The 24,000-nt window shown below is 45.1% G+C and overlaps 3 protein-coding genes across 3 annotated transcripts in view; all 3 read left to right on the forward strand.

Annotated features, from left to right (window-relative positions):
• LOC141801920 (thrombomodulin-like) overlaps nt 1–2,462 on the forward strand; it is a 3,451-nt gene extending 989 nt beyond the window's left edge. The window contains exon 1 of the mRNA XM_074685257.1: nt 1–2,462. This exon is cut by the window's left edge and continues 989 nt beyond it. Within this exon, the coding sequence (XP_074541358.1) occupies nt 1–661 (661 nt within the window). The 3' untranslated portion in view covers nt 662–2,462.
• Nucleotides 2,463–2,983: 521 nt separating this feature from the next.
• On the forward strand, nt 2,984–5,275 carry LOC141801982 (thrombomodulin-like). The gene has a single exon (XM_074685352.1). The coding sequence runs from the start codon at nt 3,169–3,171 to the stop codon at nt 4,813–4,815; it is 1,647 nt and encodes a 548-aa protein (XP_074541453.1). The 5' UTR covers nt 2,984–3,168; the 3' UTR covers nt 4,816–5,275.
• A 5,091-nt stretch (nt 5,276–10,366) lies between these two features.
• Nucleotides 10,367–21,714, forward strand: tlr5b (toll-like receptor 5b). Its single transcript, XM_074685936.1, has 5 exons — nt 10,367–10,532; nt 12,445–12,504; nt 16,014–18,300; nt 18,449–18,537; nt 20,255–21,714. The coding sequence occupies exons 2-5, from the start codon at nt 12,457–12,459 to the stop codon at nt 20,528–20,530; spliced, it is 2,700 nt and encodes an 899-aa protein (XP_074542037.1). The 5' UTR covers nt 10,367–10,532; nt 12,445–12,456; the 3' UTR covers nt 20,531–21,714.
• Nucleotides 21,715–24,000: the final 2,286 nt, after the last annotated feature.

Consider the following 24,000-nt stretch of genomic DNA (forward strand, 5'->3'; position numbering starts at 1 on the left):
CATCTGTCCCATGTGTGAGCAGAAGTGTGTGCCTGACAACGGGGTGGCACGGTGCGCGTGCAGGGAGGGGTTCAGGGTGTCAGCCCATGACAGCACCAAATGCGTGCCGCACTGCTCCGTGAGGCAGTGCCCGGCCCACTGCATCCCCTCTGAGGACGGGAAGACTGACGGCTGCCGCTGCCCGGACGGATACATCCGCGAATCGGTGAACGGCACCGCGTACTGCACCGACATGGACGAGTGTGACAGCGGACAGTGCGATCAGAAGTGTCTGAACACATTCGGTAGTTTCAGCTGTTTGTGTGAGCGGGGCTTCAGGCTGCACAATGGGTACAGGTGCGTTCGGGTTGAGGGGGAGGAGGAGGAAGAGGACAGCGGATCAGGCGAATCTCCATCGGTGCCCACTCCCGAGGCGCACCCAGCCTCAGGTCAGGCCCTCATCAAGACCGGCAGCGTCCTCGGCGTGGCCGTGATCGTGGCGCTGTTTGCTGTGATGCTGTTCTTCCTGGTCAGACACCTGCTGAGCCGCTGCGGAAAGTTTCAGCTTTCCTCCCTGAAACATCACGACATCGACATTTTCTATCTGCAGCAGATGACCACAGGGACGTACCAAAGGTTTTCCTCTGACCGACCCTGGAAAAACGACCCGGAGGTCATTTAGAAGACTTCAGTGTGTATAAAGTGACACATGTACGCGTCAACATGAGCTGCTGGCACATGGGGAACTGTCACAAGCTGCTATCATCCACACTCACACGTCAAAGTCCAGAATGAAGCAAAACTTAGACTTTAACAGAAAAACTCGTGGAAAAAAAAATCGAAACACGATTTTATTCAAACATCTGCTTTGTTGGGGTTTTCACCAATCTGTAATTCGCAATTTACTGTTGATATAAGCAGACCCTTTTGCCAAAATAAAGTCCGATGGTACATAAAGATGAGAAGGGATACATGTTGAGAACAACATGTTTCTCATGCTGGTTTCACATGCACTCTGAAAAATGAAACATTGACTTAAATTAAGTGTATGACGTCAGCTGGTTCCATGTAAATGTCATAGGTTTCAATTCATCTTCACCCTAAGATTATTGTTTACGTCCATCTAATACATTAAGATCGAACCAGGTAACCTAATACATTTAATTCAAGTCAAGTTTTCATTTTTTGAGTTTGTCTCTGACACTCAAAAATGAAACATTGACTTTACTTATTTTTAATTGGCATAATTTGTTTTCTAAGCTGGTTCCTTCTAATTGCACTTGGTTAGCTGAAAACATTAATTTTAAGTTTCTCTTTGTTCACCTTTAAATTATTGCTACAAGCCTAATACATTTACATGGAACCAGCTGACATAAAAAAAGAAAAGTTATGAAAGGTTTAATTTAAATTCAATGTGTCAGTTGTTTCCATGTAAATGTAATAGGTTGGTTGAAAACAATCATTTTAGGGTGAACCAAGCTGAACTTGAAATTTGGTTGAATATGAAGTCAGGTGTTGGCTATCTCTCAGATCTTAATTCACTCTCTGAAATCTCCACCATGACAGTTAGTGGATAGAGGCAGGGAGCATAAAGACTGACAGAGCAGTTCCAGTTAGTATTATAAATATTAAGCTGCTCAGTGTTTCTGTACTCCTCTCATAATCTTGTTAACTGTCATAGTATCGTGCCCAGGTTGCATGCATCCACAGACACTGCATCCACAGACACTGCATCCACAGACACTGCATCCACAGACACTGCATCCACAGACACTGCATCCACAGACACTGCTTCCACAGACACTGCATCCACAGACACTGCGCTGCTAACAGAAACACATGAAAACATGTTTGCACCTTATTCTACTGTTCTCAACTGCTCCCTGTTCATGCACTGAGCTGTGTTCTCTCATGTTTGTCACAATGATCATCTGAAGGGACCACATGTCTTCCACTGGAAGCTAAAACTGCACACTACTGGTATATTTACATCAAACACTACTGTTTTACATCACTGGTGATTTTTAGTCCACTCTTCACTGAGAATGAGGGCAGCACTGGAAAAAAAACCACTTATCACAAGAACTGAGGATGTTAAGCTCTCCTCTGTCACAGCAATGATCACAACAGTCCTTTCACTGCAAAAAGAGAGATCTCATCAGGTTTTTGTCTTACTTTCACTTTCACTAAAGATAAAAAATAAAAAATGTCATTTTAGACTTTGAGCCTTAATCAACACACCTGTCCAGAAAAGTGTCTTATTTCAAGTTATTTTAAGACAAAATGAGGTCTGAATTGTAAATTGTCACACATATTTTTTTCTTTTCTCATTGGCAAAGTTTATTTTACTTGTTACAACCATTTCAGACCTCATTTTGTCTTTGAATAACTTAAATAACGAATTTTTCTGGACTGGTATGTGTGCATATGTGGTGCATATGAAGTATGATAAGACAGTTTTACTGAAAAATAAGACGAAATAAAGTGATTAAGACACATTTTAATGTGAAAAAAAGAGTAAAACTACAATCTGAGTTGTGTATGTGATGAAATGAGCTCTATCACTGACTGATCAATAAAGCTCTTTGGTTTGCACTCTGCCTGTGGTCTTTCTCTGCATGCTGATTCTCATGCAGAAGCTTTCTGCAGCAGCTGCAGCCTGCTCACTCCCAGGGACCGGAGTCAAAATGTCTGGATGAAAAACATCATTAATCACCTGAAGCCTGGTCTTCTTTCAGACTTTAGTTTTGTTTTCCGTGGTGAGAATCAGCTCTTTTGGAGCTCGGGGCCTGAAGAGCTGATGTTTGTGTACTCGCATCGTGTGTAACTCATTTCTCGCTTTAGAGGCAAATGGGGACAGTGGAGTGAAGGGTCTGGCCTCCGCGTTTTGTGTAGCCTGGACTTGGGAGGGGCTAATGCTCAAGGGGGCGTTGGGTACACGCTCATTTGCGTGCGCGGCCTCGGCACGTACGTGCGTAAAAGCGTGCGTAATTGGGAATTCAGTTCTCAAAGCCAGAAGAAGTTTGCGAGAAGACAGTGAGTTGCAGCCAGATAAATACCAACTTCCTCCCCCCGCCGGGGAACGATCATGGAGCTGGGGGCTTATGAGAGCGAGCGGAATCTTTCCTCTGACGAACAAGCCAACAGGCAGTTCGAGCACACAGGACTGTGAGCGGACCAGGCTCAAACATGGTGGAGGTAACGGGACTTATTATGATCGCTTTAACTCTTCTGCTGAGGGGAACCGGCGCACTCGAGCTGGGTCGCGGGCACTGCACTGAAACCCAGTGTTTCTCTGTGTTCCAAGAGCCCAGCGACTTCTCAGCCGCGCAGACACACTGCGAAGAGCTCGGTGGGCACCTAATGACCGTGCGCTCTTCTGTTTCACATGACATTCTTTCAGTCCTGATGGGAAGCTATGCGGGGCGGTTCTGGATAGGCTTACATCTCCCAGCTGGCTGCCCGGACGCTACCACGGAGCTGAGGGGTTTCCAGTGGGTGTCCCCAGACAGCGAAGGGGACTTCTTTCACTGGGCGCTGGATTTTGACAGCAGCTGCTCCTCTCCTCGCTGTGTCTCAATTTCCATGGAGGATGACTCCAGATGGACCCAGGACGCATGTGCTGAGCAGAGGGCAGGTTTCCTGTGCGAGCACCGCATCAAGGAGCCATGCAAAAGTTTAGTGACTGCAGAGGACGAGTCCGTCACCTACAGCACCCACTTAGGCTTTCAGGGTAAGGATTTACCGGTTCTGCCTCCCGGAAGCACCGCTATCCGGATGCCAGCTGAGACAAAATACATCTGTTTCGCCGAGCAGTGGCTGCGGGCACCCTGGAGCTGCGAGATAGCAAGGGGAGGGTGTGAGCACAAGTGCGCGGAGGACCACGGAAACCAGCCCTCCTGCTACTGCCCCCCCGGTCAGACCGTGAACCCTGCCAACAGAGTCACATGTGAGGAGGCCTCTGAAGACCCCTGCCTTCACCTCAACTGCACGCAGGTCTGCTTCAGGCAAGGGGACACCTACACGTGCGCGTGTGACGGCGGCTTTAAGTTGGCGCCTGACGGCAGGTCATGCGTGGACGTTAATGACTGCACGGACGAGCGGCAGTGTCCCGGAGACAACTTCAAGTGCGAGAACACCTTGGGCGGTTTTCGGTGCGTCTGCGAGGATGGATACAAGCTGACCGGCGGCGCGTGCGTGGACGTGGACGAGTGCGTGTCAGCTCCTTGTGAGCACTTATGCACCAACACGCCTGGAAGCTATCGGTGCCACTGTTATGACGGGTACAAGGAGGACTCAGAGGCTCCCTATAAGTGTAAGCTGCACTGCGGGGAGGCAGAGTGCGCCGCTGAGTGCGACCCCAACGACCTGTTCCAGTGTTACTGTCCTGAGGGCTACATCTCTGAGGAAAGAGCAGGCAGCACGGTCTGCATCGACATCGACGAGTGCGCTTTCTTCTACTGTGACCAAGGCTGCAAGAACACGTTCGGCGGCTACATCTGCTCCTGCTCCCGGGGATACACGCTGGTCGGTCAGTACAAGTGCATCAAAAACGACGATGATTCAGACCTTGAAGAGGGCTCAGAGGGCTCCGGAACCTCCACGACACCTCCCACCGCCCCGTCTGTGACACACCCACATCCAACGAGGCAACCTTCTGGGGTGTCCCCAGGGGGGCTCGCGGGGATCATAGTGTGCACTGTCTTCTTCATCGTGCTGGTGGTGTTCGGGGCTCATCACCTCCTTTGTGGGAGAGATGAGAAAAAGAGCGCTGCTGCGCTCGAGGCTCGAGAGGGCGAGGCGCGTGGGTCACCGCAAGGGACGACGGGTGTTTGATGAGAGAGAGGGTTTGTTTGTGGACTCCTCTTGAAGTAGGGGAGACTGGGTATGGTTGTAACATGGCGAGTTGTAACAACACCAATTCCATCAATCAGGGATAAGATAGGGGTCACATGATCATTTCAGTATTTATCCACCTCCACCCTGATCACACATGGTGGCTGTCAGGGCTTGAAACAGGTCCATGCAGATTGTATAGAGAGAAAACTGATTTTGAGGTGAGAAAGGAAAATTTTAACTAAGACTACATGTTTTAGTTCTTATACTATTCCAGATAAAACCATTTGACTTTTATCAGGATATTTTGTAGTTTCTCAGGAAAAATGTGATGCATTTTTCCCATGCTAATTTCAATTCACTAAAAACAGCTAGCTAAACACTGGCTAACAGGGGTGGGGATGGTTGTAACACATCTTTAAAAAGTGCTCGGCCATCCCCTTATGTACTTCTAAGAACATTATTAGGGTCCTCGGCCTGAGCAGAGGGCACCTTCTAGCAAGAGCTAGAAGGTGCCCTCCGCCGAAGGCGGAGGGCACTATTGTATTTCGTCCGTTTCTTTTTTCTTATTATTCCACACCGTCTTTGAACGCAATTTTGACCCCCTAAACATGCTCAAAAACTCACCAAAATTGGCACGCACATCAGGATCGCCAAAAAATTCGATAAAATACCAAACATGACCCTCGACATCCCATAATACTCTCTCTAGAGCCAAAAAACCTCTAAAAAAAAAATAAAAAAACACACAAAAACGGCCCTAGCCGCCACTAGGAATGTCGTAGAGAGATGCAACCAACACCAAAATTTTCAGCTCAATGAGACGCAAAAATCATACGCTGCTACCCTGGACCTATCTCCAACAGGAAGCCGGCTATTTTGCCTTTCAAAATAAGAGTTTTCTGCATTTTTGCCCTTTCTTCAAAAATTATAGCCTCTGAAACATAAAATGGCACATGCTTGAAAATACCATCACATGACAGACTAGACCCTGCTCTCCAAAAGTTGTTCAGGAAGTTGTTGTTTCGGGCCCGGTTTTCGAATGGCGAGCCCTCAAAGTTGCCGACTGCTTTCAGCCGAATTAGGATTTCTCCATGTTAGCAGATGAGGAGAACCGATTTCAGGTCAAAACACACATTCTACTAGTGCCGCATTTGGGCCTCTAGACAAAAAACTAAAAGTCATAGAGCTTTACAAATTACATGGTTGGATTCCTGACAAAATCCCCTATAACAACATGATATTTTTACACAGATTAAGCCAAGATTGTGACCTACAGGACAAGTACTTTGGACGTTTCTCATAAATAAAAAATCCATTTCCAGCACTCTTCCATCTGTCTTGTGACGCATTTGTGCTTCTAGAGAAAAAAGTAAAACTCGTACAGCTTTAAAAATGCCAAAAATGGATTCCTCACAAGCCCTTCTATCAAATATGATATTTTTGACACAGATTGGGGTAAAATTGTGGACTCTGTGAGGATTTCTTTACATTAGATGCCTGATAAAAACTCCCTCCAGCCTCTAGTCACACTCGTGTCACGCTAATTAGAATTCCAAGCATGCAGCTGCTCATGTCACTCAGCATAGCAGAGGACACGTTGCCATAGTATCAACTGACTCCCCAACATCCGATAATATTCTCTCAGAGCCATTAGACTCACTTCCACCCTATGAACACCAAAACAGCCCTAACTGGGGCTAGGAATGTCGTAGAGAGATGAAACAAACACCGAAATGTTCGTCTCGTTTTGATGGACACATTGGAGGGAAAACCGGCAGGAGCCCGAGGACCCGTCTAACGCTGCTTGCAGCTTTAATTATTATTAGGGTCCTCGGCCTACGGAAGAGGGCACTTTCTAGCAAGCTAGAAAGTGCCCTCGGCCGAAGGCCGAGGGCACTATTGTTCCTGCTGCGTTTCTTTCTTATTAGGGTCCTCGGCCTGAGCCAGGGCACCTTCTAGCAGGGCTAGAAGGTGCCCTCGGCCGAAGGCCGAGGGCACTATTGTTCCTGCTGCGTTTCTTTTTTTTTTTTCTTATTATACCACCCGCCCCGAGAACGCAAATTACACCCCCTAAACATGCTCGAAAACTCACCAAAATTGGCACGCACCTCACAATCGCGGAAAAATTTGATAAAATACCAAACATGACCCCCGCCATCCCATAATAATCTCTCTACAGCCAAAAAACCTCTAAAGACCACTCAAAAACACACAAAAATGGCTCTAGCACGGGCCAGGAATGTCGTACACACATGAAACCAACATCAAAACGTTCGTCTCATTGAGACGCACAAAAAATATAGGAGGTATTTTTGCGTAGCTCCAACAGGAAGCCAGCAATTTGCCCGCCAAAATAAGAGTTTTCTGAAATTTAAGCCTCTCTACAAACATTAACTTGTCAATAACCAAAAATGGTACCGGCATGAAAATTGGCTCACATGACAGACCAGACCCTGTTCTACAAAAGTTGTGGGGGAATTCGTTGTTTCTGGCCCGGTTTTCGAATGGCGAGCCCTCAAAGTCGCCGACCACGCAATGTTAACAGATGGGAGAGGAGCTTCAGTGAAGCAGTTGGGCCTCTAGACAAAAAAGTAAAAGTCGCACAGCTTTAAAAATGACATGGTTGGATTCCTCTCAAAACGCTCTTCAAGAAAATCATATTTTTACACAGATTAGGTCAACATTCTGGCCTACAGGATGACAAGTTTGTCCTTTGGGGAATTTGATCCTCCTGCACTTCTGTGATGATGTCACACACTGATTAGGGGTTCCACACAGCTGGTCACATGACTCAGCAGAGGCAACAATGACTCTCTCCTCCATTAAAGTGCTTATTAGACCCCCTGAACATGCTCAAAAACTCACCAAAATCAGTACACACATTTCAAGCATCAAACTCTTCAATATAATACCAAACATCCCATAATATTCCCTCTGTCCACATTCTGACACATTAAAACAGCCATAGCAGCCAGTAGGAATGTCCTAGAGAAATCAAACCAACATCAAAATGTTCATCTTATTGAGACGAACAAATTACTTGCTGACACCCTGACCTTTCCCAGACAGGAAGTTGGCTATTTCTCTTCAGCATAGCAGAGGATACGTTGCCATGGTATCAACTGACTCCCTGACATCCCATAATATTCTCTCAGAGCCATTAGGCTCACTTCCACCTATGCACAGCAAAATAGCCCTAACTGGGGCTAGGAATGTCCTAGAGAGATGAAACCACCACCAAAATGTTCATCTTATTCTGTTGGACACAGTGGGGCCAATACCATGATAGTAGGGCAAAACCGGCATGAGCCCCGAGGACCCGTCTAACGCTGCTTGCAGCTTTAATTATTATTATTATTTCTTTAACAATGTTACATGATGCCTAGACCAGGGATCTGCATCCTTTACTTTCAGAGGTGCCATTTGGCCTCAGCTCACCTGTTTTAAAGTCTTACCACAAAATGTACTTTATCTATACAATAAAGACAGAAAGATGAATACAATTCTTAACATAGTAAAAATGTAGTGGATAATAATTATCCAAAATGAGTTTTTGTATGTTAATAAAATGGTTCAAGTTATGTCTTAGTTTTTAGATTTTTAGTAAATTTGCAAATAATAAAAAAATGTATTAATAGAATTTTTTGTTTGCAAAATTAATGAAATTGAATAAGTTTCAAAGCTTTTCCGGGAATTTCGTAACTCTTAAAATAGAAAAAGAGGAAATCACAGGTCAGTGTTTTAAAAATTGAACAAATTTTAGAAATTTGCAAAAAAAAAAATATAAAAAATGAAAATTGTAATTTCAATTAAATCTAAAAATAAAAAAAGTTTTCAAAAAATTGTGAAGATTTTAAAACTTTGCAAAATTTCTCAAACAAGATTGAATTTGATCTGCTGAAATTCTAAAATTTCCAAATCAGCAAAAATGTCAAAAAATTGTAAGTTTGAAAAAATGCCCAAAATTTAGAACTAGAAAATTTGCAAAAAAAAAAAAATCCAATAAAGCTTTTTTAGTGTCAAGGGTTTTTTCATCCTTGATACACTCAGTAAGAAAAAAAAATAATATTTAAAAAAAATAAATAAATTTGTACGCTACAACTAGCCACTGCAAAGGAGTCAAAGATCCACACGGGCTCTAAATCCACAGGTTGCAGGCCCTTGATCTAGACCAGCGGAAAAGAAAGACTGACAGAGGTGTGCCTGCAGATGTTTTTAGAAAAACATCTGATGAAGTCACAAAGAACAGGAAATCAGTCAGTCACAAAGGCTCATGGGATCTGCCACGTTACTACAAATCACAGCAGAAGCTGAGGGTCCAGTGATGTCCCAGTGTAGGTTACTGGACCCAGTGATGTCCCAGTGTAGGTTACTGGACCCAGTGATGTCCCAGTGTAGGTTACTGGACCCAGTGATGTCCCAGTGTAGGTTACTGGACCCAGTGATGTCCCAGTGTAGGTTACTGGACCCAGTGATGTCCCAGTGTAGGTTACTGGACCCAGTGATGTCCCAGTGTAGGTTACTGGACCCAGTGATGTCCCAGTGTAGGTTACTGGACCCAGTGATGTCCCAGTGTAGGTTACTGGACCCAGTGATGTCCCAGTGTAGGTTACTGGACCCAGTGATGTCCCAGTGTAGGTTACTGGACCCAGTGATGTCCCAGTGTAGGTTACTGGACCCAGTGATGTCCCAGTGTAGGTTACTGGATCCAGTGATGTCCCAGTGTAGGTTACTGGAACAGCAGCAAGGTTTTCTCTAAAGGGCCAAGAGGAAATGTTTGACCTCAATTGAAAAAAAAGAAAAAGTAAAAGAAATTAATAAATTAAATGAAATAGAATTCAGTAATTAAATAATAAATAAAAGAAGAAGAAAAATATCATCATCTGGTGAAGTCTGTGATGTTCTTGCAGAGGTTTGAATCTGTGCCATTTGTAGTAAACAAACGTGGGTACTTTGCATCAAAGTTTGAGAGCTCTGACTCAAAACTTCAGTGAGTTGGAGGTGCTGAAGCAAAAAGTGTTACAACCATACCCGGTCTCCCCTACGTAGATACCAAGGCACAACAGCGGGACGTCAGAGATGCGTTTGTTGGAGTTTATCTTTTGTCATGAACCTGAAGCTGCAGGTTGAAAAAAGAATGAAAAAGGAGCCAAGATATTTCTGACGAAGGCTATCTGACTGTGATTTGTCTTAAAGTTGTAAAAAAGATGAAATGTGATGTGAGAGTTTTTTGTGGATGTTGTAGGTACATAAAATGTGAATAAAGATGAAGTCTACCATGTCTTTCCGTAGCTCTGACACTTTGTTAGCCTTGTGCATGCGGACTGCGCCACCATGTGGTAAAAAGGAAGAATAACAGGAAGTCTGAACCTGAGTGAAATCTGGTGAAGCAGCTGGTCAGTGTGAAGTCATGTGTGTTTCCTCATGTCAGACAGTGACAGAGCGGGTCTTCAAGTGTGAGGCTGAGGAAAGGATGACAAATAGCTGCACAGTGAGGAAAGACCGCAGTAAAAGAGGAAGAGGCTGATCCTTTCCGTTTTGCCACACTCTTTCCTCTCCCCCATGCAGTGTGTGGGTGTGTGGGTGTTTGTCAGCCACACGGAGAGTCCGTGGAGCTGTGTGTAAATCAAACGTGCAGAGAGGAGCAGCTGAATCCATCCAACGTGAAAACCAACTGTGAGGAGTCTCCTGGTGTGTGTGAAACACACTCTGAGGTAAGACTTCTTCTCTTCACTGACTGCGCCTTAAAACCACGGCCTGACGCTGCGGTGACGCACTTAGAGAGCTCAGATCTGCGCACTGTGGAAATGTTTGGGATTTCTTTGGATCTGTTTTGATTGAATTTCAGTCTGTTTTCAATGACATGTTTGTGTTTGTTTGTTTGTTTGTTTGTTTGTTAGTTTGTTTGTTTTGTAGTTAACAGGGTGGTCGTCATGAAGCCTGATGTGTGAACAGGAAAATGTTTGCTCTGTTAACACCATGAGATAGACGTTCAAATGTGCCTTCAGAGATCCACCAACAATGTATGGTGGCCCTGGAGTGCAAAATAGACACCAAAATAAAAACTAAGTGTATAGAAAAAAGAACTTTGTTAAAATGAAAAGTTGACCGTGTCTCATCATGTGCATGCCCTCGGTCAAAATATCCTCTGAAACAGTTTATTCACTTCATGTTGAAAAATAGGTGGACAGGTAAGCAAGATTAGCTTTGTGGTGCTTCACATGACAGAAACAGGCGTCGGGCATTCATCTTAGTGTCTAATCTGCCAAAATGAACTGTTGTTGTGATGTTCTCAATTGTGGCAGTCGAGGTGTGGCTACTGTTGTCTGACGAGTCAGGGTTACCTTGGATTTGCCGCTTAGCAGTGTGCTAACCCAGGGTCGGCGTCAGACAAAATTAAACAGGGGGGCATTATGACAGGTGAGGGGGGGGGCACAAATTCTTGTTCATTACTGGATTCATAACCATTGTGTAAAATTCTAATTCACATATACAAGGCACTGTACCACAACCAAAGCCACCCCCCACCCCCCACCCCCCCCCCCCCCCACCCCCGTGCGCAGTGAGCTAAAGAAAGAAATAGCTTTAAAACAGCTGGAGTTGGTGAGTGCTGCAGCTAAATCTCCTGAGGACAGCGTCCTCCCACTCCGTCGTACATCTGCAGGTCAAGACTCTTTCAAAGGCAAGATCAACAACCTGGGCCGTTCTATTGTGGAGCATCCCACGTCTTTGATCAGAAAATATTTATATTTGTAAATATTATAATATCTTTTGCTACAATACTACTAAACCTCGTCACACTACTTCTTCTTTTAGAGCAATAAATACAGCTTCATGTAATATGGCGAACTGACCCTCGAGCATTCACTGTTTTTTTTAATTTCTATTTTGATTCTACTTTTTATGGGGGTTTTGCATTTTTTGTGGGGTTCACTTAGTTGTTTTTAGTCCTCTTTTTTGTTTTTGCATTAAGATTGTAGTTTTTGTGTTGTCTTGTTATTGTGGAGTTTTCTTTTTTGTGCTTCTTTTTGATTTTTTGTTTATGTATTGTCATGTTGTTGTTTTTGCTGCGTTATTTTTTTCTGTGTTCTTTTTGTGTGTGTTCCTTACATGTTTCTGTGATGTCATGTTAATGTTCAGTTCTCTTTTTATATTTGTTTCTGTTTTATTTTTTTTTCGTCTTCTGTTTTTTGTTGAGTGTTTATTTGATTTGATTTTGATTTTGATTTTGAGTCTTTTTTGCATTTACTTTTGGGTTCTTGTCCTTTTTTTTGTTTCAATTTCTTTCTTTGTGTTTTCTTGCTGTTTTTGTTTTGCACTTCAGGGCCACCGTAACCAGCCCCTGTGTGAACATGAAACCTGGCCACACACACATTTTACAGTGCAGATGAGACAGAAGAGAGCCAGGGCTTGGGGTTATGGCAGGAGCGGTGGTGACACCTCCCTCCAGGTGAACTGTGGGCTGTTTGTTCTTCTTCCTGTCAGTGAACGGCGTGTTGCAAGGCTGCGGCAGTGAACTCTGAACTCTCCCAAACAAACAGTTCTCCTGTGAAACCGACTCATCGCTCACACACCCAGCTGCTCCAGCAACACGTCTCAGCCTGTTTTCTCTTTGTATCCTCACAGGGCGAGGGCAGGATGTGGGCGCTGGCTCTTCACTTAGTTTTCATTGGTTTACTGCTTCAGGTGAGTTGAAATCAGTGTGGTTGGTACCATCAGCCACTCTGCCTGAGCTGCAAACTGAGCTTCAAGAAGCTGGACACAGTTCATACTGCTAAAACTGAAAAGCAGTTTTAGTAGATTTAATCTGCATCATTTGATTTTTTGGTTGTGTTTGTATCAGTCTCTTGTGGATTCACCTTTTGTTTGTAGTGTCTCAATCCTAGTGATCACTTCCTGTGGTGTGTCCCGTTAGTTTTCCCTCTTAATATTAGTTTTGTTTGATAGAGTGGTTATTTGTATTGTAGTGTTTTTGTATTTTTAGTTCTTGGCTCACTCACCTGAAGTATTTATTGCATTAAAATCCCCAAATTCAAACAAAACTCAAAAAATCCTGAGGCACTGACTCAGGAGAACAAAGCTACAGGAGGACGAGGGACCACGGCACAATGGGAAAGACAGGAGGAAATACAGACACAAACACCTATATTACAGGTTACAGGTTATTTTAAAATGCTACCGCTTCCACTAAGTCTCTATGACATCACCACGCCGGCTGATGAAGTTTAGTAGTTTTCTTTGCTGAAAACGATTTCTGTGATTAATTTTGTAGTGATGGTGGACACTAGAGCCTAACTGTCAGACAGAAAAAGGACAGAAGAGCAGAAGAAAGAGAAACAGGAGAGAGATAGAGCACCAGCTAAAAGCTAAAAGGGCTAAACTGTTTGTGCTAATGTTGACTCCAACCCACAGTCAGCAGTTATTCTGCAGTGGTCTGTTCAAACTTGAGAGTCTATCAATAAAATGAAGAGTGAGGTTACGTTAGCTCTGATTGGTAGATGACTGACAGGACATGACCAGGATTCACTAACGTTTCACATTACAGACATGTCTCAGAGCACCGGGCTGCCAGCTGAGATAAATATAGACAGCTACTAAACTGTACTGATGAATACCTTGCCTCAGTGCACACAGCTCACTAATAGTAATTCACGACAGTGTGTAGAGACTCCAGGCCACAAGGTGGCGAGGGAGTGCAATAAAAACAGATCCTCCTCACAGCATCTTTAATATCTTGAAATCAGAAATGTTCCCGGACTTATGGTGAATGTGGCTCAGATTGCGTCTGATGAGACGATTTTCACTGTCAATAAGGAAAATGCTTTGGATTTCAGTTTGGACTTGTCAAGTGTGTGTGTGGCTCATGTTGTTGTGTGTTTCCCTTCCTGTTGTGTTTTCCCAGTGTTTGTATCATTTCAGTTTTTGCAGTGTAGTTTAGTCTCCTCTTGCATTTTTATGGCAGACAGTTTTCTGTGCTGGAAACAACAGAGAAGTTTTTTGAATAGTTTACAGGGTCATAGGTCTTCAGACCAAAGGCTTTTTACTATAGGCACTGTGACACATGTGACCCTCGTGAGTTCAGAGAGCACTCGTTAACATGGACACATGTATCGTTCCCTGTGATGATTGCATACTGATATCCCAACATTCAATGAAAACAAAAGTTTTCAAAGTAATCTTTGGCAAACGAAGACAAACGTCTAGTGCATGTGAACGGCTCTTCCTCCAAACGCCTGGAAACAAAGGGTGGGCCTAAAAGCTGTAGAAGAAATGTTTCACCCTGAATGCCAACAGTGAGCTGGTTTTGCAGTCTGAGATGATTAGTGCTCACCCAGAGACAGGAATCTGTTTCCCCTGACAGGATCAGAGTTCAGTGTTTGGTTTGGTGTTTGAAACCAGCAGCAGGAGGCTGGGAGAGGAGTTTCAGGAGTTTTGAGGAGGAGCAGGGTCTGCTCAGAGCCCGGGCTCAGGAACTCAAGGATGTTTTGAAGCTGGTTTTTATGTCAGGAGTCAACAGAGTTTGCTTTGAAGGCCTGAGCTGGGGGTAGGTACTGTGCAGCCAAACGGGTCAACTCCCAGATCCAACTAACTGCACCCTGTTTGCCAAACACACACCATACACCCTGCCCCAGACTGTGTGTTGGTAGCAATGAGGCCATACTGGAGCAGCCATTGGAGACTATTCTTAGCCCTGTAAACCTACCTGCTGCCTGCGGCGCCTCCTGGAGGGTTGGCATCATGCTGCTCTTTTTGGCATCCAACCCTCGGTTCACTCTCAGCCCCTTTTAGCTGCAGACGTGGCTGTGGGCGTGCAGTGTGTGTTCATACCTGATCCCAGGAGGTAAAAGAGGTGTGTCCCAAATATGACTGATATCTATCGTCATATCTGACTGACAGGAGCATGAGTGTAAGCCTTGGAAATTCAGAGTCCCGCTCCACTGCTGTACGGGGTTCCACAGGGGTTGGCTACGCTGACGATAGTCAGATATATGCCTCTGAAAAAGAATGACACCTTCTCTGTCACTCCTCATCTGGCATGTCCTGAAGACATCAAGGCCTGGATGGGTTTAGACTTTTTACATTTTAATAAGAAAAAAACAGAAGTGATGGTGTTTGGTCCCAGTGGCCCTTGTGACCCCCCTCCTGTGGACTTGGGCCCTTTGGCAGACTATTTAAAGCCAACAGTATCAAACTTGGGTTTAAAGATGGACAGTGATTTTAAATTGGATCGTCAGATTAGCTCAGTGGTGAAGTCCAGCTTTTTTCACATAAGGCAGCTGGCTAAAGTGAAGCCTTTTCTTGCACAGCAGCACTTTCAAACAGTAATCCACGCTTTATTACATCTCGGCTGGATTACTGTAACGCACTGTACCTGGGAGTCAGTCAGGGCTCCCTCCCACGTCTCCAGTTGGTGCAAACACAGCCGCTCGGCTTCTAACTGGAGCACGTAAGAGGGAGCACATTACTCCCATCCTGGCCTCCCTCCACTGGCTGCCTGTGCATTTTAGAGTCCATTTTAAGATTCTTTGATTTGTTTTTAAATTTTTGTTTTCTCTGAGCTCCTGCTCGGTGCCTCAGGTCAGCTGATCTGCTGCTCCTGGAGGTACCGAGGTCAGAGCGTGAGCTCAGAGGGGACAGAGCTTTTTCAGTTTCTGCTCCAAAACTGTGGGATGACATCAACTCATTCAGCTGGTCAGTTCAGACAAATCTCTTCTTTCAAGTTATTTAAAGACAAAATGACAAGTTAAAAGAATCTGCCAATGGAATAATAGAAAAGTTACTCACATCAAGACATTATTCTAGTTTCAAGAAAATTCTCTGGCAAATAGTTCTTTTTCCATTGTCAGACTTTTTTCTTTTACTTGTTATAAGAAATTCAGACCTCATGTTTGTCTTTTAACAACCTGAAACAAGACAAATGTCTGAACTGACCAGTTGAATGTGGCTCATAGAGTAAAATGAAACATTTTTTACCTGAAATAAGACAGAAACACTTGATAAGATTTCAGTTTTGTGCTGTAGCCTTTTATGCACAGCGCTTTGTTTCAGCTGTGGTTGGTTTAAAGTGCTTTATAAATAAAGTTGAGCTGAGTTGAAGGGTTAAGGAAACACATGAGGTGGTATGCTTAAGAATCTACACTACTCATCATCTTCATCGTCAGTATAAATCTTAAATGCTCCATGTCCTCCTGCAGCTGTCCCCATGCTCCTCATCGTGCCCTCTGTACGGCCTCATAGCTGCCTGTGCCTCAAAGAACCATCGCTGGGTTCCCGCCCTGCCCCCCAACATCAGGCACCTCTACCTGGAGGTGAACAGCATCCATGAGATCAACAGCACCTCGCTCAGAGCCTACGACCAGCTGCAGTGGTTAGACCTGGGGATGCAGAATGTACCGCTCAGCATCAGGAACAACGCTTTCCTCAGGCAGAGGAGTCTGACCAGGTTGGTCCTGGGAAACAACCGTGGCCTCAAGATTGAGCCCAGGGCGTTTGCAGGACTCTACAAGTTACAGGACCTGTTTTTGGATCACTGTGATCTGCCGGACTCCATCCTCTCTGAGAACTTTCTGCAGCCTCTCAGTTCCCTGAAGTCTCTTAATCTCCTTGGAAACAAAATAAGAAAACTACAGCCTGGACTCTTCTTTTCCAGACTCACAAAGCTGGCAGAGCTGAACCTCAGACTGAACCCCATTGAAGGGCTGTGTGAAGGTGATCTGGCTGCCTTCAGGGGAAAACGCTTCAGTGTCCTGAACCTGGACTATAGTCAGTCCAATCAAAGGCAGAGTGAAGCGTCAGACTGGGAAACCTGTGGGAACCCTTTCAGAGGGGTGGCCTTTGAGACGCTGGACTTAAACTGTAACGGGTTTAACTTGGACACAACCAGACGGTTTTTGGAAACTATAAACGGGACTCAAATTTCACACCTTATATTCAGTGGACTGATAGGCAAAGGATTCTCATATGAAAGGTTTCCAGACCCGGATGGGGGCACCTTTGAAGGCCTCAGTCACAGTGGAATTAAGACTTTGGATCTGTCTAAAAACCGTATCCTGTCCTTAAAGAAAGCTGTGTTCAGCCCTTTGAAAGACGTCATCATCGTCGACGTTTCACAGAACCAAGTCAATGTGATCATGAAGAGCGCCTTCGAGGGTCTTCAGGAACACCTATGCTTGCTCAACCTCTCCTTCAACCTCCTGGGAGAGATCTACGCTCACACCTTCATGAACCTGACCCAGCTCAGGGTGCTGGATCTGTCTCACAACCACATCGGTGCGTTGGGACACCAAGCATTCAGTGGTCTTCCTTATCTGCGTGCTTTATACCTGACAGGAAACTCCCTGAAGGACCTGGGTTTTCCCGCATCCTTACCAAACTTAGAGTTTCTTCTTTTGGGGGACAACAAGTTAAAATCCACTTATGGTCTGATGGATTTGGGCCTGAGCAGCACACATGTGGACATAACCCAGAACAGACTGACAAACCTGGAGGATGTTTATATCGTTTTAGCACGTTTCTATCGTCTCAAGAATTTCTTCTTCGGTGGAAACTTCATCAAGTGGTGCACTTTGAATTCTGACCTCACGGTGTCTGATAACCATCTGGAGGTGCTGGATCTCCATGACAGCTCCCTGCAGGTGATTTGGGCACAGGGGAAGTGTCTTGACCTCTTCAATCCACTGAAGAATCTACTGGGACTGAACCTGAGCCACAACTCACTTTCCAGTCTCCCTCAGGGCATTTTCAGAGGTCTGTCCTCAGTGGTGGAACTGGATCTGTCCCATAACGACCTGACCTACCTCCAGTCAGGGGTCTTTCCAGTCGGCCTGAAAACCCTCTACCTCACAAACAACTTCCTGGCCTCCCCCGACCCCTCAGTTTTTGGATCTGTCAGCCTCCTCAGCCTGACGGGGAACCGCTTCCACTGCGACTGTCATCTGGAGAGCTTCCTGAAGTGGCTCAATGAGACCAACGTGACCCTCCTGAGCCCCGTTCACCAGCTCCTGTGTGAGTTCCCGGCTGCTCTCCATGACTTTCCTCTGCTGGATTATTCTGTGAACGTAGAAACGTGTGAGGAAGACGACGAACACAAATACCAAGACCTCAGGTTTGCTCTCTTCGTCCTCTCTGCTCTCCTCATCGTCACAGTGGTACAAAGTGGGGTCGTGTACGCCCGTCTCAGAGGGCTCTTATTCATCACCTACAAGAGGATCGTTGGTCTGGTTCTTCAGGGTGCAGACCCGGCCCGTCCCACTGATGAGATGGACTTTGACGCCTTCCTCTGCTTCACTGACGGGGACTACGGCTGGGTGGAGTCTGCTCTGCTGAAGAGGCTGGATGACCAGTTCTCTGACGAAAACCTCCTCCACTGTTGCTTCGAGGCCAGAGACTTCCTGCCCGGCGAGGGCCATCTGTCCAACATCAGAGCCGCCATCTGGAGGAGCAGGAAGACGGTCTGCATCGTCTCCAGAAAGTTTCTTCAAGGTAGAGTCACACACACACACACACACACACACACACACACACACACACACACACACACACACACACACACACACACACACACACACACACACACACACACACACACACACACACAGAAATGACTGACCACATCGTGCCCTCTCTGTAGATGGATGGTGCTTGGAGGCCTTCTCTCTGGCCCGCACGCGGATGCTGGAGGAGCTGACTGACGTCCTGGTTCTGCTGGTGGTGGGAAAGGTGTGTACAGGGCTGCCGGGTAACTTTTGGACACACACTCTTTCTGAAGCACAGGTTGATGATCAGTTTCTCCTCACTGTCCAGAGATCTGCCCCAGAGGTTAGATGATGACTCTAAACTGTGGGTTACCCCTCACTCCAACACACTCCTGAACAAAACATGAAGACGAGGGAAACGGCAAGAGTCCTCATTTGGCCCTGTTGGAGGGTGAGGCGGTTGTACGTAAAGCTTCAAAATACAAACAGAAGAAACAAGAGACAAAAGTTAAACTGAAATCTGTATTTAAACTCAAACGTTTGTGACCAGAGCCATAAAAAACAAAACAGAAAGTGTCAAAAGGGACTCTGTGATTAGAGGCTCCACTGTTCTTCCTGATCACTTCATAAATTTGTCTCAGTATGCTTCAGGAGGCCAGGGGGAATGTTGCTCTATTTGATGATGACCCACAGTAAATAAGAAAATGTAACCTGAGCTGAGTAAAAATTTGTGGCTTTACATTGAAGCAGAGGGGCACAGACTGTCCATACTGCACATGACACTGACCGGCTGTGTGCTAACTAGCACAGACCTGCTGTCTTTGCTCCTAAAACACAACGTGCTGTGAGGAGTTTCAAAGTGATCTTGAAAAAGTCTCACTTATATGCCTGATTGTAATCCACACTTTCAAATGAGATTATCAGAACCAGTGTTAAAGGTTACAGGTTAATTAAACATGCTACGTCTTAGCTTCCCGATCTGAAAACAATTTCTGTGATTGATCTTGTAGTGATGGTGGACACTGGAGCCTAACTGTCAGATAGAAAAAGGACAGAAGAGCAGAAGAAAGAGAAACAGGAGAGAGATAGAGCACCAGCTAAAAGCTAAAAGAGCTAAACTGTTTGTGCTAATGTTGACTCCAACCCACAGTCAGCAGTTATTCTGCAGTGGTCTGTTCAAACTTGAGAGTCTATCAATAAAATGAAGAGTGAGGTTACGTTAGCTCTGATTGGTAGATTAGCCTACAGATACATCAGAGCACCGGGCTGCCGATAGCACTACATTTCACCAGCTAATACAATGCTTTTCTAAAGCCAAAGCTTTAATCCAGCAATGTTATTCCATGATTAAAGAGTTATTTAAAAGAGTTATTGGTGTGTTGCATGTTATGCAATAATGATATTAAGTTGGACCAACAGTTTGTTTTTACAGTGCAGTGTAGTTTAAGTCTAATACTTTTAGCATCAAAGTTGAGTCGATTGAAACTTTAATTTAATCATTCAAACATTGAGTTTATTCACTTGCCTTCTTCAAAAAAAACTACTTATCAGGGCTTACAGTGCAGTTTTTGCTGAAACCAAGGGTTGTAAGTTGATACAACCTCATACACCTCAGTTTACTTGTATCGACCCATTTTTCACAGGGGTTTGTACTGAAGGTTGCTAGGCTCTACAGTTTACAACTTCTTCACATTTTGTTCAGGAGGCTGAGGGTCATGACGTAACTTTTCTGTTTGCCTGCTGGATGCTCCGCTGTTCCCGGTCAGTTTGTCTGTTTGCAGCAGGGGATGCTGGGCCATGCAGTACCCACTTGCCAGCAGTAGATGTCAGCAGTTGTACAGATTTAAGCCGTCACAGAACTTTCCAAATAGCAGCAAACTGCAGCAGCACACTTCTTCTCTTCTCCTTCTTTGTTTGAAGTGTAAACACATGAAATCGAGCTCCTCTGCATCTCTCTTCAGGTGACACCTTACCACCTGATGAAGTTCAACCCCATCAGAGCCCTCGTCCAGGACAGAGGATTCTTGACCTGGCCAGAGGACCCTCAGGATCTGGAATGGTTTTATGAACGTCTTGTTGCACAAATACTAGAAAACAGTAAAGTAAAGCCTGCAGAGCAACCACTGCCTGGCGCTCAGCCTGAGGCTCGGCCTGAGGCTCAGCCTGAGGCTCGGCCTGACGCTCTGCCTGAGGCCCAGCTTGAGACTGAGGATGGTATCCAGCTGAGAAACTTCTGAGGAGCTTACCTAAACCTGCTTTAACATGTGCGCTGTGTCTGAGAGCAGGAAGCCAGTGAGCAGAGAGAAGCTCCATCCTGTCGGCCTTGGTGCTCCCTGTCTGTATGAGCCAGCTGTTCATGACCCCGGAGCCCATCTGCAGGCCCCTCCTGCTGCTGCCTCTACACCTGGAGCAGCTGGTCAGTGTCCACACAGGACCGAGTGAGCCCAGTGTGAGCCCGGTGTGTCAGCTCCTCATAAATTTGATTTTTTCCGAACATTCTCTCTGAATGTTTTGAGAAATGTTTTCGGGTGATACTCAGCAGACCATCATCATCATCGAGTTTCCTCCTTCTGTGCCTCAGTGTTAGCGGGCCCCTGGAAAGGCTGCTCCCCTCTCCGTCCACATGAATCTAATTTAAAGTCTGGGAGCAAATGTTGACCAGGTAAATAAGTTTTTGGGCTCTGTTCCCTCTTCACGTTTATTTAAAGGTGCTGAATATACTCAGAACAGACACACGGGCTTCAGAGATTCTCCTCACCAGCAAAGTGTAAGAAGCCCGTCCCTGAAGCCACAGCTAATATTTGCCCTCTGCGTGAACAAACAGAGTTAAAGGGACGCTCACACACGCCGCCTTTGGGAGGAGAGGGGACTCATCCTCCTGGAACAGAGACAAAGATTCTCTCTGAGCTAAAACCAGGTCTTTCCTTGAACACATCAGCGCCAGCTAATCACACTGTGTATTTCCTTCCTGTTTATGGAGTGTGTTTATTGGGCCTGTGTGTGACCGCTGGGTCTGGGTTAAGGTGAGTGAAGAGTATGACGGAAAAATTACAGGAGCTGGAATTTTCCTTCCTCCTCGTGGAGACCGTCTGTAACTTCAGTGTTTTACAGCAGCTTAATGAAACGTGATATTTTACCCATCTCCTCAGAGCTTGATGTATCAGCTGGAGTATTTCAGACCAAACCAGTCTGTCTGTGAGGTCTCTCTAAACTCCATCTGGACTGTTCATAGGCTGCTGGTCTGAAGCTAAAGCTCTGAACATTCAGCACAAACTCAACAACTCTTCAGCTGACCTCATTAAATAAATGTAAATAAAAACACATCAGAGTGATTCCCAACCTGTGGGCTGCAGTCCCCCAGTGGGTTGTAAAGGTATTGCAAATGGGCTGTCAGATAATTTAAAAAGTAATATGATTTGTGTGTGTGTGTGTGTGTGTGTGTGTGTGTGTGTGTGTGTGTGTGTGTGTGTGTGTGTGTGTGTGTGAGTGAGTGAGTGGGTGTGTGTGTGTGTGTGTGTGTGTGTGTGTGTGTGTGTGAGTGTGTGTGTGTGTGTGTGTGAGTGTGTGTGAGTGTGTGTGTCTGTGTGTGTGTGTGTGTGTGTGTGTGTGTGTGTGAGTGTGTGTGTCTCTGTGTGTGTGTGTGTGTGTGTGTGTGTGTGTGTGTGTGTGTGTGTGTGTGTGTGTGTGTGTGTGTGTGTGGGGGGGGGGGGAATTATATATCAAGAATGTATCAAATACCAGGGCTGTCCACATTCAAACATTCATCAGATTAATCCCGTCATCAGGAGCAGTTTACTGTGGGGGCCATTCACACGTGGAGGGGCAAAGCGTTCCAGAGTTTGGGACCGACCACAGAGAAGGCCCTGTCCCATCTGGTTTTAAGTTTCATCCTAGGCACCATGAGCTTGGACCGGCTCTCAGACCTCAGAGCACGCGCCGGGTAAATTTGGAGGCTGTCTGTGATGTATTGAGGGGCCAGTCCATTCAAAGCTTTCAAAACAAACAAAAGGATCTTAAAATCAAGTCTAAAATTAACAGGGAGCCAGTGCAAAGAAGCTAAAATTGGGGTGATATGTTCGCGCTTTCTGGCCCCTGTTAAAAGTCGTGCCGCAGAGTTCTGGACTAACTGCAGCCGCAAGAGCGCATTTTTGCAAATGTGCTTACACCCAAAAAATGGGCGTGCGCTCCTTTCCACGCACAGATCAGCATTTATCAATCTGAACGTGGGAGTCGGGTACGCTCAAATCCCACGCCAGGTCTGAGTTCCTGTACGCAAGTTTCATTTCAGTGGGGAGCGTGGTGCAGCGAGTAAAATCTGTCTGTGGAGCAGAATTATTAGATCATATGAACACAAAAAATTTTCAGGAATTAAAACTGATGGTCTTAGATTAATATTTAGATCGTTGAATTAGCTATAACACCAATAATGCTTCTAACATTTTACTCTTCTTCTGCCAATCTATAAAATACTTTGCTATGATAGAGCAGCGCGAGCTGTCAGCTGATTCCTCCCAGTGAAAAAATGTGTTTCCTCTATCGGTTTACCTAAAAAATTAAAATAAAAAAAATAAAGAGGTGGATATCAGTTTTCAAAACACTCCCATGTTCATGATAAAGTCTGAGCAGAGAACATTCAGACGATGCTGAATCAAACTTTTAGCCTGGATTTTTTTTAAGGAAGCTGTTTGATTACAGGATCTACTGTGAAGATGATTATTTCACTCCTCACAATATTATCATGTAAACATGAACTGTGTGCGCCAAAGTGGCTATTCCATAACTAAAGGCGTTCATTTACATGTGTGTCTATGTGCTCGTTTCGTGGTACGAATAATCATAAACTCTGGTCTACTGTGCCAGGTTCAGGTTCGGGTTCAGGTTCAGGTTCAGGCTTGGAGTCTGCAGCTTCTTTCAGAGCTCAAACAAATCTTTAAAAGACAACTTTCCACGTTGCTGGTCCTGAACGGAAACGGTTAATGATATTGTGACTTCTAATAGTCAGACATCATGGATGAATTAATGAAGGTATAAACGAAGGCTGTGTAAATTAAATGTTTAAAAAACTATTAAAACTGTATTTTACTTTGTCACATCCACCCAAGCTGAATTACTGCAGTGATTTCGTTGCAGGTGAGTTTTTTCTGATACGCTCTACTTTTCCGCCACTTTTCTGACTGCCAAATAACGCGGGTGTCATTTCCTCTCCAACTCTGTTGCTATGGCGTTGTCAATTCCCAGCATGGAGAAGTTCCCTTTTTCCCCTAACGCGTCCCTCTTTGTCGCAAATTCCGTGGGTTCGGCCAGCTGAACCTTGAATATTTAGGGGCGTGTTGTGGAAACTACGATTGTTTTCTGCGCCACATTTCTCAACACCTGATCAGGTGTACACCGTGATTGGCCCTGGTACGCACGTTTCATAAATCACATGTGAACGTTACCTTAAACTCGTTTTTACACCATGATGTGCGCAAATTCCACGCAAGATTGATGAATGAGGGCCATTGACTCTGAATCCCTGAGACGTCTCTGACAAGCAGTGGAGTAAAGGAATGGAGGAAAAGGGCTTTGTTACTGTTCTCAGGTCGGATTTGAAAGATCTCTACTTGACTTGAGTTTCTGTATTTATGACAATTTTTACTTTGCTACATCTCACTACAAAATTAAAATATGTATACAACGGTCTCATCATGTATGAGTCATCGAGACC

The sequence above is a fragment of the Halichoeres trimaculatus genome, unplaced genomic scaffold, assembly GCF_033239565.1.
Source record: "Halichoeres trimaculatus isolate MK-OKI-2021-1 unplaced genomic scaffold, fHalTri1.1 fHalTri1_scaffold_13, whole genome shotgun sequence".
NCBI lineage: Eukaryota > Metazoa > Chordata > Actinopteri > Labriformes > Labridae > Halichoeres > Halichoeres trimaculatus.

Excerpts from the sequence above, each read along its gene's own strand:
- tlr5b (XM_074685936.1), top strand. The coding sequence starts at position 12,457 with ATGTGGGCGCTGGCTCTTCACTTAGTTTTCATTGGTTTACTGCTTCAG. Across the intron at positions 12,505-16,013 it reads TCATTGGTTTACTGCTTCAG|CTGTCCCCATGCTCCTCATC; the intron begins GTGAGTTGAAAT and ends GTCCTCCTGCAG. Across the intron at positions 18,538-20,254 it reads TTCTGCTGGTGGTGGGAAAG|GTGACACCTTACCACCTGAT; the intron begins GTGTGTACAGGG and ends ATCTCTCTTCAG.
- LOC141801982 (XM_074685352.1), top strand. The coding sequence starts at position 3,169 with ATGGTGGAGGTAACGGGACTTATTATGATCGCTTTAACTCTTCTGCTG.